Source organism: Phascolarctos cinereus, unplaced genomic scaffold (genome assembly GCF_003287225.1).
Source record: "Phascolarctos cinereus isolate Bilbo 61053 unplaced genomic scaffold, phaCin_HiC Scaffold_5;HRSCAF=322, whole genome shotgun sequence".
In the NCBI taxonomy this organism is placed as follows: domain Eukaryota; kingdom Metazoa; phylum Chordata; class Mammalia; order Diprotodontia; family Phascolarctidae; genus Phascolarctos; species Phascolarctos cinereus.
Window position 1 is genome coordinate 404,853,343 of NW_027555958.1, and position 16,719 is coordinate 404,870,061.

Genomic DNA, 16,719 nt, shown 5'->3' on the forward strand with positions numbered 1-16,719 from the left:
TTTTTGGAAGGCAATTTGAAACCATGCAAATAAAATATTCATACCTTTTGAACCAGAGACTCCATTATTGGGCTTATATGCCAAAGAAGTTATCAATAAGAAGAAAATCTCTATATATACCAAAATATTTATAGCAGCACTTTTTTTTAATAGCAAAGAATTGAAAACAAAATAAATGCTCATTGTTATAAGATTGGACCTAGTGGTCTTAACACCATCATGACGATGTCTTCTTAAGGGAGGCTCTAGGTTATAGAATCAATGCATGGAAACCATTTTTATAAGATTGGGCCTGATGGTTTTGAGGCCATTGTGACATTCTCCAGTTAAGGAGGCTGTAAGCTTATAGAATGTACTCATGGAAAAATACTGACAATAATATTTTTGAAGCTTAGTACAACTGTGTCCCCCAGATAATAGTTTGTCTACCACCAGCTTGTTTTTTTCTCACTGATAACAAACCCCTCAAATAATATTTTGCCCTGTCCTGTGACATACAAATTAGCCAGCTCCAGGGAGACCATCCAGAATCAGAGTATAAGAACCCCACTGTTAGAAGGGCATTTTTGAGCACATCCTTTCTTCCAGCAGGAGCACACCTTCCTGTTGGAGTATCCCTTTTCTGTTGAATGGACCGGTGTCTCTCTCTGCATTCCCGAAAGCAGTGCTGCCTTTAAGTAAGTTATATTCTGTTAGTATATATGCCTGATTTGTATGTAAAGTCTCCTTTCCTCTCTCCTCTTCCCCCTCTTCCCCATTGTTCATAATAAAGCTTTTCACTGAACTGATTCCCATTGTTTTACATGTTATTCTCAGCACCCAAGCTCATTAAGATGTTGTTTTCCCCAGGTTTCTGGCTGACCCCAAGGCCTTTCATTAGACATAAACTAGGTACCCAAACAAGAACTTAACCTATTGACAACTGCATCTACACTGGGGGAGTATGGCACTATAAGCCCAGTTGTAGAAAGCAAGGGTCAATAAGAGAACACTACATCCTTCCAGGAGAGATTTGTTTGTGTCCAAAGACTGTCACATAATACTCATCAACTGAGGAATGGCTAAACAAATTATATTATGTGAATATAATGGAATACTACTGTGCTATAAGAAATTATATATGTGATGAATATAGAGAATGGAACGTTCTACATGAATGAAGAAAGCATAGCCAAGAAAACAATATACACAGTAACTACAACAATGTAAATGGAAAGAACACCAAAATAAATGAAAGTGAATATAACAAAATTATAAAGTTCAAGCAAGAATCAAATGAAGAAATATGATAGGATACTCCTAACTCATCCCTTTGTTGAAGTGGGAGATCCATAAGTGTTACACATTGAACATTTTTGGATTTTTCAATGTATTGATCAATCGTATTCTTATTTTTTACCTCTCTAAAAATACGATTTGTTATATGTAATGGGTCTCTGGGAGAGGAAAGGGAAGGAATACTTGGTTGTTAACTATGGTGATATAAGAAACAAAAGACATCAATAAAAACTTATTTAAAAAGAAGCATGTTAAAAATATACATTTATTAAGCACCTACTATATGCAAGAGTATCATGCCAGTTAATCGGGATACAAAAGCAATTAAGGAGCTAGTAACTAGAAAATGAAGGGGGGAAAGAATAAGCATTCATATAGAGCCTGCTACATGCCATGCAACATGCTAAGCACTTAGAAATATCATTTGATCCTCACAATAACTTTCCAAGGTAAGTGCTGTCATTATCCCCATTTTACTGCAACTGAACCAAACAGAGGTTAAGTGACTTGCTGAGGGGCCACACAGCTAGTAAGTGACTGAGGCAGGATTTTAACCTCAGGTCTTCCTGACTCCAGGCCCAGTACTCTATCCACTGTGCCACTTAGCTGCCTGGGTATATTGAAAAAATGCATAAAATTCAATATACTCTGCCTAGCATTTAATGCCCTTTATAATTGGTATAATATACAAAGCAATTTTAAGAGGGTTGGTTTGCCAGTGTCTAGGGGGTGTCACCTGCACTGTGTTTTGAAGGTGACTTGTTTCCTAGGAGGTGGAGTGAGAGGAGTGTCTTATTCCTGGAAGGGAAAGGAGGCCAGAGCCATTGGGTCAGAGTACATGATGGAGTATGTGGCAGGTAGAAGACTGGAAAGGTAGGAGGCTGCTAAGTCATGAAGGCAAATGATCTCCCATACATTCTTTCCTCACCTCTGTTTCTTGTATTTCTGGTTTCCTTAAAAGCTTGGGTACTGGATATCTGTCACACTAGGCTTTCTCTCGTCTACTGACTTATTTCCTACTGCCTATAAACATGTCCATGTCTCCAGCATCCCCGAAAAAATCCCTCACTTGATTCTTTCATTCCTGCTATATCATGCTATATCTGTTCTGCTCTTTGTGGCTAAATTCCTTGAAAAAATTTTCTACAATACATGCTTCCACCTCCTTTCATTTCATTCTCTTCTTTTATAATCTGGCTTCTGACCTCATTATTCCACCAAACCTGCTCTCTCCAAAGCTACCAATGATCTCCTAATTGTCAAATCCCATGAATGGCTTTTCCTCAATCCTTATTTTCCTTGACCTCTCTGCAGTCTTTTACACTGTTAATCATCCTCTCCTCCTGGAGACTTTCTTTTCTCTAAGTTCGCAGGACATCAATTTTTCCTGATTCTCCTACTTATTTCACCACTGTCAGTTTCCTTTGCTGGATCCTCATTCCTCTAACCACAGGTGCCCCATTGAGTTCTGTGCTGGGCCATCTTTTCTCTCCCTCAGTACTACTTTATTTGGTGATCTTATCAGCTCCCATGGATTTAATTACCACCTCTATGCTGATGATTCACAAATCTACCAATCTTGCTCTACCCTTTCTGCTGACCTCCGATCTTGTCTATCCAACTACTTTTCAGATATCTCAAACTCAATGTCCAGTAGACATCTTAAATATTTCCTAAAGGGAAATGATTATCTTCCCCCCCCAAAAAAAAACCCAACCAAGCTCCACCTCCCAACTTTTCTAGAGGGAAACACCATGTTCCTAGTTCCTCAGACAGGCAACCTAGGTGTCATCCTTAGGACATCTCTTGAATACACCTCCTTCTCTCCTCTGACACTGCCCTCATCACCTCGTCTGGATTATTGCAATAGCCTCCTGGTAAGTCTGCCTGCCTCAAGGTTTCCCCCAGTCCAGTCTGTTCTCCATTCAACCATCACCATGATTTACTTAAATTGAAGGTTCTATCTCACGTCACCCTCCTACTCAATAAACAGCAGTGTCTTCCTACCACCTCCAGGAACAAATACAAAATCCTGTTCGGCATTCAAGGCCCTTCACAATTTAGCCCCCTCCTACTTTTCCACTTCTTATATCTTATTACCTGCCACCTATTCTGTCATGTACCCTTCCATCCAGTGACACTGGCTTCCTTGCTCTTCCAGGAACAAGACACTCCATTTCTTAGCTGCAGGCATTTTCACTGGCTGTCCCCCATGCCTGGAATGCTCTCCTCCTCATCTTTACCTACTGCCTTCCCTGGTTTCCTAAATCCCAACTAAAATCCCATCTTCCACAGGAAGCCTTTCCCAATCCCATTTAATTCTAATGCCTTCCCTCTGTTAATTAGTTCCTATTTTCCATATACACAGCTTGTTTGTACTGAGTTGTTTGCATGTTGTCTCTCCCATGAGATGGTGAGCTCCTTGAAGGCAGGAACTGTCTTTTGCCTCTTTTTGTATCCCCACTGCTTAGCACAGAGCCTGGCCCATAGTAGATGCTTAATAATTAATTGAGATCATGGCTCATTGGTGTGGGTGCCTGCTCTCTGCCTTTTTCTCTCTTGAAATTCCTTAGATATGCTTTGTATTTACTTATGTGCAAGTTTTATTTCCACCATAAAATGGATGTCCCAGATGGATGGTTTCCTTTTTTGCCTTCTTATTTCCCTCTCCATAGCCTTGTGCACAGCAGGCATTTAATAAGATCATAAGGTTTTAGATATGGAAGTGGAATAGACTTCAGAGGTCATGCAGTCCAACTCCCTCATTTTATAAACGAAGAACCTGAGGCTCAGGAAGGTAAAGTTTGTTAAATCAAAATTCAGACAGGGAGATCACTTGTGGAAAGATACCCAAAGGAGGAGATGGAGTAACATTTGTAAGGAAGAGACCATTTGACTGGATTCAAGAGTGCTGAATTTAGGAAGAAAAGTGGTAAAGTGGTATGGAATAAAGAAGGCAACTATATCAGAGAGGGCTTGAAATGCCAAGCTGTGGGTTTTGTGTTTCCTCTTTGAAGCAATTGGGGCTACTGAAGATTTTTAAGTGGGGAAGTGGCACTTTGATCTGCATTTTAGGAATATCATGTTGGCATTTGTTGGAGGGTAGACTGGGGATTGAAGACACCAAAGGTAGGGAGATCAATTAGAAGACTATTGGAGGGGTATTTTGGGGGAAAGGTAGGGATTCCATGGGCCAAGTGGAGGATGGATAAACATCTCAGGCATAGGCACCTGCCTGTGTGTAAGACAGAGTAGTCTGGTTTGGCTACATCTTAGTGCATGGTGGTGGGGCCAGGGTCTGTGTGTGTGGGACAGCAGTATTAGAAGAGGATGCAAGGGAGGGTCACATTATGTGAGGTTTATAATATTATGCTTTAACAGAGTTTAGGCCCTGATGGCTGCAGCGTAGATAAGGCTGGATGAGGGTGGGGCTCAGCTACATTCAGCAGCCACACTGTCTGGTCCTGAGATTTCTGCTTTCCTCCTTCAGAGCCCAAGCTCCAAAAACAAGCTCTGACATCATCAACTCTCTCTTCCTTATTTCCCAGCCCTGTCGGCTAGTTCTCTAGCTCCTTCGTTCAGTTGCAACTTTCCCATCCCCCCTTCTTTTCCCACATCTCTCCCTCCCTTCCCACCTCAGGGCCGGTGCGGGGGTGTCTTTCCCAGCACCAGAAGTGCTTCCTTTCCTTAGGGCTCCGGCTTTGTTCCTCCCTCTCTCCTCCACCCCCCAAGCTCTGGCTTGCTGCCTTTCCCCCTCCTGCTCCCCCTCTTCCCCACCTCCCCCGCGAGCCCTAGGTGCTATCTTCGGCTGGCTCAGCACCCTAGCTTAGGCTCCTCTGTCCCAACTGTCCTTGGACCCTAAGACTGCTGTGGATGAGTTCTTGTTCTGCTGTGCTGCACTGGTTGGCTCTTGCCTAGATACTGCATGTTTTAGTTTTATGTAGGTGGCTCTTGCCCTGCCTCCCTCACATTTTAAGCTCTTTAGGAGACAGGCTCTATTTTTCCACTTTATATTCTAGCCTTCCTTGCCTTTTAGGTCCTCTGTGGAGGCACTCCCTCCTGCCACTTATCACCCCATCATTCCTTATCCTATTCCATTCTTGGCCTATCTTTGCGCAAATTCTCCAGGGCATCTCCCCAACTCGAGGCCTTCCTCCCCTTTTCTTGTGATCATATCGTGTTATCACTAGTGGGACCCTCCCTCTGTCCCTTTGATACTTTCCCCCAGCTTCACCCCTTTCTCTGATCATAGGTGCCCTTGATGGTCTTCAGAGCCACTTCTTGGGGCCGCTTGGTGTTGGTAATGTGAAGCAGCTTGCTTACCTAGCTCTTTCCTTGCCCTTTGGCTTGACATTTAATGGCTGATTTGACTTGGATCTCAGGTCCAACACTTACTAAGCTACATGACTGGGTATGTTAACAAAGTTTCAATTTCCTCACCTGTACAATGAGGATAGTAAGCTCTTACTATTGTTTCAGGTGTAAGCTTCAAAACTCTTTAAATGTCAGTTATGCTGATTATTTCAGTCTCTTTTTCTCTCATTTTTCACCTTGTCATTACTGTTTAACCACTTCTTCCAGGAGGTGTGCAGAGAAAAATGGAGGAACTGCTGAAGATTTTGAAACTAGACCAGAAACAGAAACCCTAGTGGGAGGTCTTACAGAGGGCTTCTACAGTAGAGTCTATGCCTGATGATGGGAAGCAGCAGATATAATTATCAAAGGGCAATAATAATAATAGCTAGCTCTTTATATTTATATAGCCCTTTAAGGTTTGCCAAGCCTTATACATGTATTATCTCATTTGATCCTCACAACAATCCTGAGAGATGGGTGCCTCATTTTGCAGATCAAGAAACTGAGGCAGAGAGGTCATTGATCTCCCCAGAGTCAGTATCTGGGGTATTTCAACTCAGGTCTTCTTGCCTCTAAGGATGGGACTCTACCCACCATCCCATTCAAGTTGCATGGTTACTAGTAAAACCAGATCTAGAACAAATGAGGAAGAATCTAAAAAGTTTCAGTACCACTAAAATGAGAACAATGTGCTCAGTGTGTGGAAAATAAAAGCAACCTCATTGCACATTCCCTCTTCTCCACCCCCCCCCCCCCATTAAACCTGAGGGCCAAAGAAATCTTGGTCAAAGGGTAGCAGGGATAACTAGATAATCAGTTATTATTTCAGCCAACAGCTCTATTCTTTTCACTCCAGTAAACCTTTTCCCAGGGCTGTAAAGGGGATGGTGTTTGTCTTCCCTTGTTAGACTGTCAACTCCTTGTATCTCTGGTGCTTAGCACAGTACCCTGGCACATAGCAGGTATTTAATAAATGTTTATTGACTGATCGGATTTATGATAGCGAAAGTCACTTAATTTCAGTTACCTCATCTGTAAAATGTGAGTGCTCAACTAAATGGCCTCTAAGATCTCTTTCAGGTCTATAATGATGATTCTCAATATTACTAGAAAACATATAGCATAGTTTGTCAGAAGAGATAAGGAACTAAGGAGAGGATCTAGAAAACAAGACATGTATAGATTGAGAAAGTAATGCCTCCCTTGAGCCTTCTCAATATCTGCTAACAATAGCGAAAGATGTCTAATTGGTAGGATTCTGTGTAAAAAGCTCTCACAATATATAGCATTTTGAAAAGTCTATAGAATAACCTACGTGGTAAGTAGAACAAGTATTGTTATCTCCATTTACAGATGACGAAAGGGAAATTCCAGTGTAAGTGGCCTTCCCTAAGGCCACAGGAGGCAATCCCAGGAGAGTCAGGGGCGAGGAGCTCCCGTCAGGCAGGTAAGGTTTTAGCCCTGGCAAGGCAGGTTGAATGAATATTTGCTGACTCTGATTGACTTGAACTCAGGACTCTGTTGATTCTAGCACCCTCCATACTATGCTATGCTGTCTCCCATTTATGCCGTTTTTAAAAAGTTGTGACCTGCCCTTGAATTCCAGCAAATATAAAAAATATCCAGTATCACAACGTGAAACCCCAGGAGCTGAGAAACCCTGATGGAGAGGAAAAAGGATGCAGCAGAGAGCCTGGCAAGATACTGAGAGAACTCCTCAGGCAGGTGAAGGGAAGCAAGGATGATGCAATTTTCTCACTACACTTCATCCCATTAGAATAGATAGAAAAGTCCTCTTTCCTCTCCGTTTAATAAAATGTTACTTTGAGACTCGTAGCAGGTTTTAAATACTTGATTGATTAATTGGTATAGGACTCTGCTTTTTAAAAATATTATGTAGTTCAGGCTGATTATAAAAATCCCTGAGAAATGTAATAGCACAGTGGTACATCTCATCAAAGCCACCCTGGTGTGACCGCTCCCAGGCCTCTCAGTGTTCAATCTGGTTAGTGAAAGCATTGGCTTTCAAGGCTCTTCAGCTTGGCCTCAGCATGAAGAGTAAATTCCTTGGAGGCTTTCTGCAGGGGCAGCCGAGGAGGCCCCATCTGGATTCCAGAGACAAGAGTTATAATAGCTTTTGTCTGTGCAACTCCCAGACCTAGGCAAGGAAGGAAAGCAAGCGTGATTAATTCCATCATTCTCTATAGAAGTGTTCTGATGTCAGTTGAGGCAACACCTGGAGTATCACATTCACTGGATCACTGAGTGAGAAGTAAAAGAGACCTCAAACTGTTTAATTTTGCGGAGGTGCAGAGCACTAAATGACTTGTCTAATGTCACACAGGTGGAATAAGTGACAGAGGAGTGATTTGAATCCAGGTCTTCTCAACCTAAACTTGGGCTCTTTTCATTCTTCACTTATTAAGCAGCACACTTGAGGAAGAATGCAATGGATGGCACCCAGTGGAGAAAAGACACGGGGTACCACGGCACATGATTAGCAGAAGGACTCTGAGAAGAGAAGCTGTGTCGGAGCTCTCTCAACTCTAAGATTCTGTGATTTTAAAGATCAGCCTACCTATGTTCAGAGTCAGAACGTCAAGTGGGAGCAGGAGGACAGAAAAAGTAGGTAGTTGCCTTACCAACAAGAAAGGGCAGTTTGAAGAATGTTTTAAATATAAATTTTAAATAAACACACAATTTGTAAATGTTGAGGAAATTCTGCTCTTCACCAAGGAAATATCCTTACTGTGTACGGAACACATGTCATAATGAAGATTCAGAGGCCCTGAGGCCTATTCTGACTCATCAGCTGCTACTGACTTCCTCTCAGGAAGTTACTTTATACACATTTCATATTTTAATTTACTTTGTGGTGTATACATTGTTTCTTTCAAATAGAATGTAAGCTTCTTAAGGGGAAAACTTTCATTTTTTAATCTTTTTTGGGGGGGGGCAATGGGCTAGGCAATGGGGTTAAGTGACTTGCCCAGGGTCACACAGCTAGTGAGTGTTATGTGTCTGAGTTCGGATTTGAACTCAGGTCCTCCCGAATCCAGGGCTGGTGCTCTATCCACTGTGCCACCCCGCTGCCCCTCATTTTTCAATCTTTGTATTTCAGGTTCCTAACACAGTGTGTGGCACACAGTAGGTGCTAAATAAAAGCTTATTGAATGAAAGAATGCTCTGTACTTCCATGTTGAAATTCTTGGTGGTGTGCATGGGAGCTTCCTCCTAGCTCTGCTTATAGGGGCTCTTTGGGAAGTGAGTGTTGAGAGGGTAAAGAATTAACAAAGAGCGCAGGGTAACTCATGGGATGCTGACAATTGCCCCAAGATGAATGCTGTCGAATAACTTTGAGCACACAGAGGGCAGCATGAAGGTGGTAGGCATCTCCAGAGTAAGGACACAAGGATTCAATTATCATCTCTTTGGAGATAATAACTTATTCAGCCCTAACCTCTATGGACATCCTGAACTGGATGTCCCATAGATATCATAAACTCTTCTCTTCCCAACAACTTTCTTGGTACTATCAAGGGTACCACATTCTCCCAAGCACATAGGCTAACCCTGGTGTCATCCTCAATGCCTTACTTTCTCTCACCCTTCAATAGCCAATTAATTTCCAAATCCTGTCAATTCTGCCTTCACAGCATCTCTTGTTTATGCTCCCTTCTCTCTTTTGACACCGCCACCACCCTGAAGCAGGCCCTCATCACCATATGCCTGGACTATGGCAACAACCTGCTGGTTAGTTTCCCTACATCAAGACTCTCCCCAGGCCAATCCATCCTCCACTCAGCCATAAAGCCTAGGTCTGACCATGTATCCCCACCTCCCCCAATTTAATAAACTCCAGCAGCTCCCTATTACCTTCCTAAGAAGGCTTTCCTCATTCCCCTCAATGCTACCACGCTCCCTCTGTTGATTAGCTCTAGTTTATACTGCATATATCTTATTTGTACATAGCTGTTTACCCCCATAAGACTTTGAGCTCCTTGAAGGCTGGGATGTGTTTTTTTTCCTCTTCTTTGTATTCCCAGAGCTCACAGTGCTTGGCACATAGTAGGTACTTAATGAACACTCATTGACTTGACAAAGCTGTGAGAGCACGGAGAGGAGGAGCACCAGAGGGCTGACTATAACTATGTCTACCTCAAAATTTATCTATAGCTAGTCTTGGGAGTTGTCTTGAGCAGAATGATAACAGGAGGGAAACTTATTTTCCCAAAAATTCAATGCTTAGTGTTTTACAAACTTCTCCAAAGTCAGGGATGTTATTTCCTATTTCTACTGCCTTTGTAATGTAGCACAGGAAATGGAAGAAAGACGTTGTACTTACCCAGTTTGATTACATAGTTCATAAATCTCTGGATGTACAACTAAAAAAAGTATAAAAAAACCTATCATTAGTATTAAAGGGTAGATGTCAGCTGCCTATAGATGAAGCGTTATCGCATTGTTAGCATCCAAAGGTTAGATATTGTACTTGTCTTTACATTTGAAAGTTAGAGTGAAGAAAAAGAGATGTGAGGGAATGGAATGACAAGAGTAGGGTAGAGGGAAAGGTGCCCCCAGAGCCCATAATGACATATATATGTATGTATGTATATATAGTGTTTTTAAATTTATATACATAAATATGACTACTATATGAATACAAATAAAGCACTTTAAGGTTTGCAAAGTATTTTACAAGTATTATTTCATTTTATCCTCATAACAACCCTGTAAAATAGGTGCTAATATTATCCTTGTTTTTATAGATGAAGAAATTGAGGCAGATAGAAGTTAAGTGATTTGTGCAGAGTCATACAGCCAGGGGATGTCCGAGGTTGGATCTGAACTTAGGTCCTCCTGATTCTAGCCCCAGGGTTCTATCCACTGGGCTACCTGGCGGCATGCCCCATAAAAACTAAAATATTTGGTTATATAGGAGGCATAGTAAAGTTAGAAAACCATGAGGAAAGTGCTGCCAGTGCCTGCAGAATGGCTGTAGCCGGCAGTTAGAATGGTGTAGCTGCCAGATCAGAGCACACACAATTCTTTTACCAAAAGTACTTTGATACTATGACAGTAGCATCATCAGTCCATAGATAGCCTCTCGTCCCAGTGGAAATTCTCCTGAGCTGCTGTGGCAAAAGTGCTTTTTGAAGCTCCCAGGAGTCCTGTGAGGAAGGCTACCTTACAGTATAGAGGAGGTGAACATTCAGAGAAGCCACATGGCTTGCCTGTGCTCTCACTGACAGTGAGTAGACAATCTTCTGGCCATGGGCCTCTGACGACTTGGCTAGGCTACAGTCCTGTACTTAGAGACTCCAATGGCCATTACTGGGCCTCCATGTCAAAAGAAGACATCAAAGTAAGCCTTCAGTGAATGAACTAAAGATATATTTTAGAAAATGAGGATTAAGACACTAAAGATGTCACCCTTAGCCGTTGGACATCATACATAGATCTTGCAGAAATCTGTTTTGCCTCTCCTCCTGAAGGTCTCTATGGCTTTGGGATTCTAAAAGTTCTCCCTTTCCCCAGTTTCTTTGTCCTCTTTAATTTACATAAAGTACTTCACTAGCTTGAGGTTAGGGCTCTTTCTACCTTTCAGGGAAATAAATTTTCTTTACCTAAGCCTGTAGGCTAGCACCTGGACTCGGTTTCTTAGCGACCATTTAGTCAAAGTTCTTAGTTAGACTGGCTCAGGTTACCAGCTCTGTGTATTTCCCCCAGGTCCTCTTTTACAATTCATCAAATAAATGTCCCTAAGGCAGTGATTCTCTAACACCCTGTAATTACTGTTTTACAAAATAAAAAAATATTTTACAATTTTTGTGAAAAACAAAAGACAACGACTTCCTCCAAGAGAAGTTGAAGACACACTGCTTTTGAGGTATCAGTTTTATGTAAGACCAGGGAAGAAAGAAAAGATAACAGAAATCTTTGGAAGTGGGCCAACTCTGCCAATAAGAAAAGAGTAAGTTGAATAGGGAGGGAGGAAAGGAAACAGAAAACTGACAGGGCTACCTAGCACAGGGCTAATGGAAGAGCTTGGATGTGAGGAAGAAATAAAGTCACATTTTATGTCAACAGAAGGCAATGCCATACCTGGTAATTCAAAGCTAAGGAAAGGTCCTGGCGCTCAAAAGCTTCCAACATCTGGTTTGTTTTTTTGCCCAGGTAGTTGTAGGTGCTGCCAAGAAAATAAGAAGCACTAGTGAGTGATTCATTCAGTAACTACAATGAGAAGATGTACTTCTGTTGTTTACAATATCTATTCCATACCTATCTACATATCTCCGTGACTGTACACACACACACACACACACACACACACACACACACACACACCACACACAGACCCAGGCTACCCAAAAGGGGAAGTTTTATCTTTAGATTCCTGGGGTTAGCAATTCCTTTAGTTTTAAGTGCTAGCAACAGGGCTAAGATACCACAGCGGAGGAAGAGAAAAAGAAAAAGAGAAAGCAAAAAGAGAGAATGGAAAAGCCTCAGAAGAGGAAGAAAAGATGGAGTGATAGAGAAGGAAAGAGGATGGAGGGAGTTGAGGGGTATATAGTGAAGATGTGACGAAGTGTCATCAATAACTGCCTAGGGCATCACACAATGAATTCACCTGCCAACTGCTCCAGTCGCTCCCATGGCCAGGGCACTCAGCAGTTGCTATTCAGAAAAAAAGGAAAAGCACTAACTTTTATATAATGCCCCTCACAACATCCCTCCTTCACCCTACCCTGACCAAGCAGAATGCTGTGGGAAGCCTGTGAAGGTTGTTTTGGACCAGCGGCTCCTGACGTAGAGGGAGAACAATTACCTCATCCACCCCAAAAAGGAGATCGAATTGCCGTTGGCTGTTCTGATCCACACATTGTCCAAAGTCTAAGAGATCGACATCGCTGAACTTCAGTCCTTGAAAGGTGGGGATTTCATCCTGAATCCCGTCCAGCAGCTCTTCAGCACGAACTATTCAGACAAGGACTGCTCATTAATCCACGTCCTTCTAGTGGTGTAAAATCCTTCTATAAAGTCCCATATACCCTTGGCTCTGGATCCCTCTCTCTAATTGTCAAAGATTAGGGCTGCTGTATTCAGAGTCAATTGAGAAACCACTGCTACAAAGTCCTGGGGTATTTCCATGTGGAAACGATTTTGTAACAGGTACAGTAGTAACAGGCAAAGGAAGAAGCCACCTGCAGGTTCTTTGGATATGGAAAGAGACATTCCCAATTCTTCCTCCTGATACCAACATGACCAACATATTTTTGTTGAACAGTTATTTTTCAGCTTAGGTGACTAGAAGCTGATAGGGTTCTTTCCTGTCCTTAACTATACAATCCAGTGGAAATATTTTCCAATAATGGCAACAGTTGAACAGACAGCAGTGGCTGCAGAAGAATAACCTCTTTTACCATACTTTGGACTTCCGTTTCTAATGTCCAGAGGGCCAGCCTGGTGTTCTGCGAAGTGAGCACCCTGGCCTTCTCTGGAGAAACATGTCCTTTGGCCTCTTAATAAAGAGCATGCTTAATCTGAGGCTTCTTATTGGCCCCCATGTGCATTACCCCTTGCCCATGAGGGGAGCTGCATTACAGAGGCAACAGAAACAACCCACTCAGAAAACTTTAAAGGAAGCAATCACTTCTGACCTCCCTCTTTTCTTCCGAAAATGTGATTTGGGACCTTCACAGCTCTGCCCTCACAGAAGCTCTCCCCCATAGCTACTACTTTACTTCTCAAAGGAAAGGGAGACCACCGATAGGAAAATGAGCCTACTCCATTTCCAGCATTGTGAAAATAGAGCAGAACTTGGGCGAAGGTAAAATGCCTGTTCAGCACTTTACAAAGTGGGTCATGTTTGGATGATTTAAGTATTAACCTCTTGAAAGAGCACAGCTGGAGTTATGGGTTATTCTTTTGTGTTTTAAATATTTGTCAATATGCACTTGAGTCTGGTGTTTTGGTTTTAAGCATTTCTTTTGCAGCAAAAGGAACTAGCTGTCCTGATCTACTTTTTCAAAATTAAATTAAAAATTTTTTTGTTACATTTTAAGTTTCTCCTTCCCTCCCTCTCCTCCACTCCCCACCCCCACCCCCCAGTACAGAAGGGCATCATTTGACACAGATACATAACTATACATAAATCCATATTATGCATACTTCTATTTATCAATTTTTTTTCTCTGGAAGTGGAGAGCATCTTCCTGCATGGGTGCTTTATAGTTGATTTGAGTATTTATAACACTCAGAATAACTTGATTGTTCACAGTTGTTCTTCAAACAATATTGCTGTTACTGTGTACAACATTCATTTCACTCTTCATTATTTCATACAAGTCTTTCCACAGTAGAATTCCATCACAATCATATACCACAACTTGTTTAGCCATTCTCCAACTGATGGGCATCCCTTCAATTTCCAGTTCTTTGCCATCACAAAGAGAGCTGCTACAAGTATCTTAGAACATATCAGTCATTTTCCTTTTTCCCTGATCACCTTGGAAAACAGACCTAGGAGTAGCATTGCTGGGTCAAAGGATATACACGGTTTTATAAGTCTTTGGGAATAGTTTCAGATTGCTCTCCAAAATGGCTGGATCAGTTCACAGTCCACAGTTCACAGTGTATCAGTATCCCTATTTTCCACATCCCCTCCGACATTTGTCATTTTCCCCTTCTATCATTTTAGCCAATCTGATAGGTATGAGATATCTCAAAGTTGTTTGAATTTGCATTTCTCTAATCAATAATGAGTCACAGCGCTTTGATTTCTTCATTGAAAAACTGCCTATTCATATGCTTTGACCATTTATCAACTAGGGAACGACTTGTATTCTTATAAATTTGACAAAGTTCTGTATATATTGATCTATACTCAATTTCTGCCAGAATGCTTTCGTTTTCCCAACAGTTTTTTTTAACCAAATAGTGAATTCTTATCCCCAAAACTTAAATCTTTACATCTGTCAAACACAAGGTTACTATAATCATTTACAATATTGTGTATTGTATGTGTACTCTGTTCCATTGATCCACCTTTCTGTTTCTTAGCCAGTACCAGATAGTTTTAGTGATTACTGCCTAGTAATATAGCTTAAGATCTGGTACTGCTAAACCTTCTTCCTTTACATTTTTTTTCCATCAATTTCTTTGATATTCTTGACTTTTTGTTCTTCCAAATGATTTTTTTTTTTGGCTAGGCAATGGGGTTAAGTGACTTGCCCAGGGTCACACAGCTAGTAAGTGTCAAGTGTCTGAGGCCGCATTTGAACTCAGGTCCTCTTGACTCCAGGGCTGGTGCTTTATCCACTGAGCCACCTAGCTGCCACCCCAAATGAATTTTGTTATTATTTTTTTTCTAGCTCAATAAAACAATCTTCTGGTAATTTGAGATGGCATTGAATAAGTAGATTAATTTAGCCAGAATTGTCCCTTTTATTATACTGGCTCTGGCCACCCATGAACAATTAATATTTCTCCAATCATTTAAATCTGACCTATTTGTATAAAAAGAATTTTATAATTATGTTCAGATAATTACTGGGTTTTTCTTGGCAAGTATACTCCCAGGTATTTTGTATTGTCTACAGCTATTTTAAATGGAGCATCTCTTACGATTTCTTCTTGCAGGGTTTTGTTGGTGATATATAGAAATGCTGATGATTTATGTGGGTTAATTTTATATCCTGCTACTTTGCTAAAATTATTAATTATTTCAACTAACTTTTTAGTTGATTCTCTAGGATTTTCCAAGTATATCATCATATTATCTGCAAAAAGGGATAGTTTTATTAACTCATTGTCCATTCTGATTCCTTCAATTTTTTTCTTTCCTTATTGCTATTGCTAGCATTTCTAGTAAAATACTGAATAATATTGTTGACAATGGGCATCTTTGTTTCACTCCTGATCTTATTGGAAAGGCTTCTAGCTTATCCCTGTTACAAATAATGCTTGTTGATGGTTTTTGGAAGATGTTTCTTATCATTTTAAGGAAAAATCCATTTATACCTAATTTTCAAGTGTTTTTAAATAGGAATGTATGTTGAATTTTGTCAGAAACTTTTTCTGCATCTCTTGATATATAATCATATGATTTTTGTTACTTTTGTTATTAATGTAGTCAATTATGTTAATAGTTTTCCTTATGTTAAACTATACCTGCATTCCTGGTATTCTGACCTTTGTATACTGACTGTATTTCTAGAAGGAGCTCTGTTAATTCCTTTTGGAGAGACCTTAAACATGAGCCAAACCTAAGCTTTGTTTAAGAGACTGTGTCCCAGGGTGAACTCTGGGGTGGAGGCGTAATGAGCCAGGAATATGGAGGGAAATGCCTGACTCCCTTTTTCTCAGAGGCCAGGCTTCCTGCAAACTGAACCTGATCGTGATGCCACAGCTGGGATCTGTTAGAGGGAGAAGGCATCCAGACCCTAATCAGTGGGTCATTACAGTAAGAAGAAATGATTAATGGTAGAGAAAGTGAGGAATAGGAGAAGAGAAACAAGACAGGAAGCACTCACTTTTTACCCCAGTCAAAGCAGGAATATGATAGTAATAAAACGGCACCTCCGGGGCAGCAGCAGCCACTTCTTTTAAAAACGCGATCAGGGCATCTGAAAGCAACAGCGATAAAGCAAACTTACGTAATCATAGACCTTAATGTCAATGAAACTGCTGAAAGGCAGAGGAATGCTGGCTAATCGTAATGACCAGAATTGTTTTAGGAGAACAGTAGGAGAGAAAATACTTCCTTCTTTTCAACAGAAAGGTAAGGGACTATGGATGTTATATACTGTCATTTGAAGTTGCTAGGTTGGCAGGGTTTGCCTAATTTAAAGAAAAAGTCTATTTCAAATTTAACATTTTAATTTCAACACTGCCCATTCAACCGTATAAGGGGAGATTCAGAGAGGGAGAGGTATGTCAGAAAATCATGTGTGTGAGTACAAAAGACACAAATAAAATTATATATGTGTGACACACATACATATACACATAAGTCTATGTACACATACGTATATATATATGTACATAGAAATCTATCTATCTAACCTATGTGAACAAAGAAAT

At 41.0% G+C, this 16,719-nt stretch overlaps 1 protein-coding gene across 2 annotated transcripts in view; it reads right to left on the reverse strand.

Annotated features, from left to right (window-relative positions):
- Positions 1-6,595: 6,595 nt before the first annotated feature.
- Positions 6,596-16,719, reverse strand: part of NPL (N-acetylneuraminate pyruvate lyase) — a 51,902-nt gene continuing 41,778 nt past the window's right edge. For both annotated transcript variants that reach the window (XM_020984368.2, XM_020984367.2), the window contains 6 exons: positions 16,170-16,262; positions 12,464-12,612; positions 12,266-12,312; positions 11,740-11,824; positions 9,980-10,019; positions 6,596-7,792 (listed from right to left, as the gene is read on the reverse strand). In XM_020984368.2, the coding sequence (XP_020840027.1) occupies positions 7,641-7,792; positions 9,980-10,019; positions 11,740-11,824; positions 12,266-12,312; positions 12,464-12,612; positions 16,170-16,262 (566 nt within the window). In that variant the 3' untranslated portion in view covers positions 6,596-7,640. The remainder of the gene's footprint in view (positions 7,793-9,979; positions 10,020-11,739; positions 11,825-12,265; positions 12,313-12,463; positions 12,613-16,169; positions 16,263-16,719) is intronic.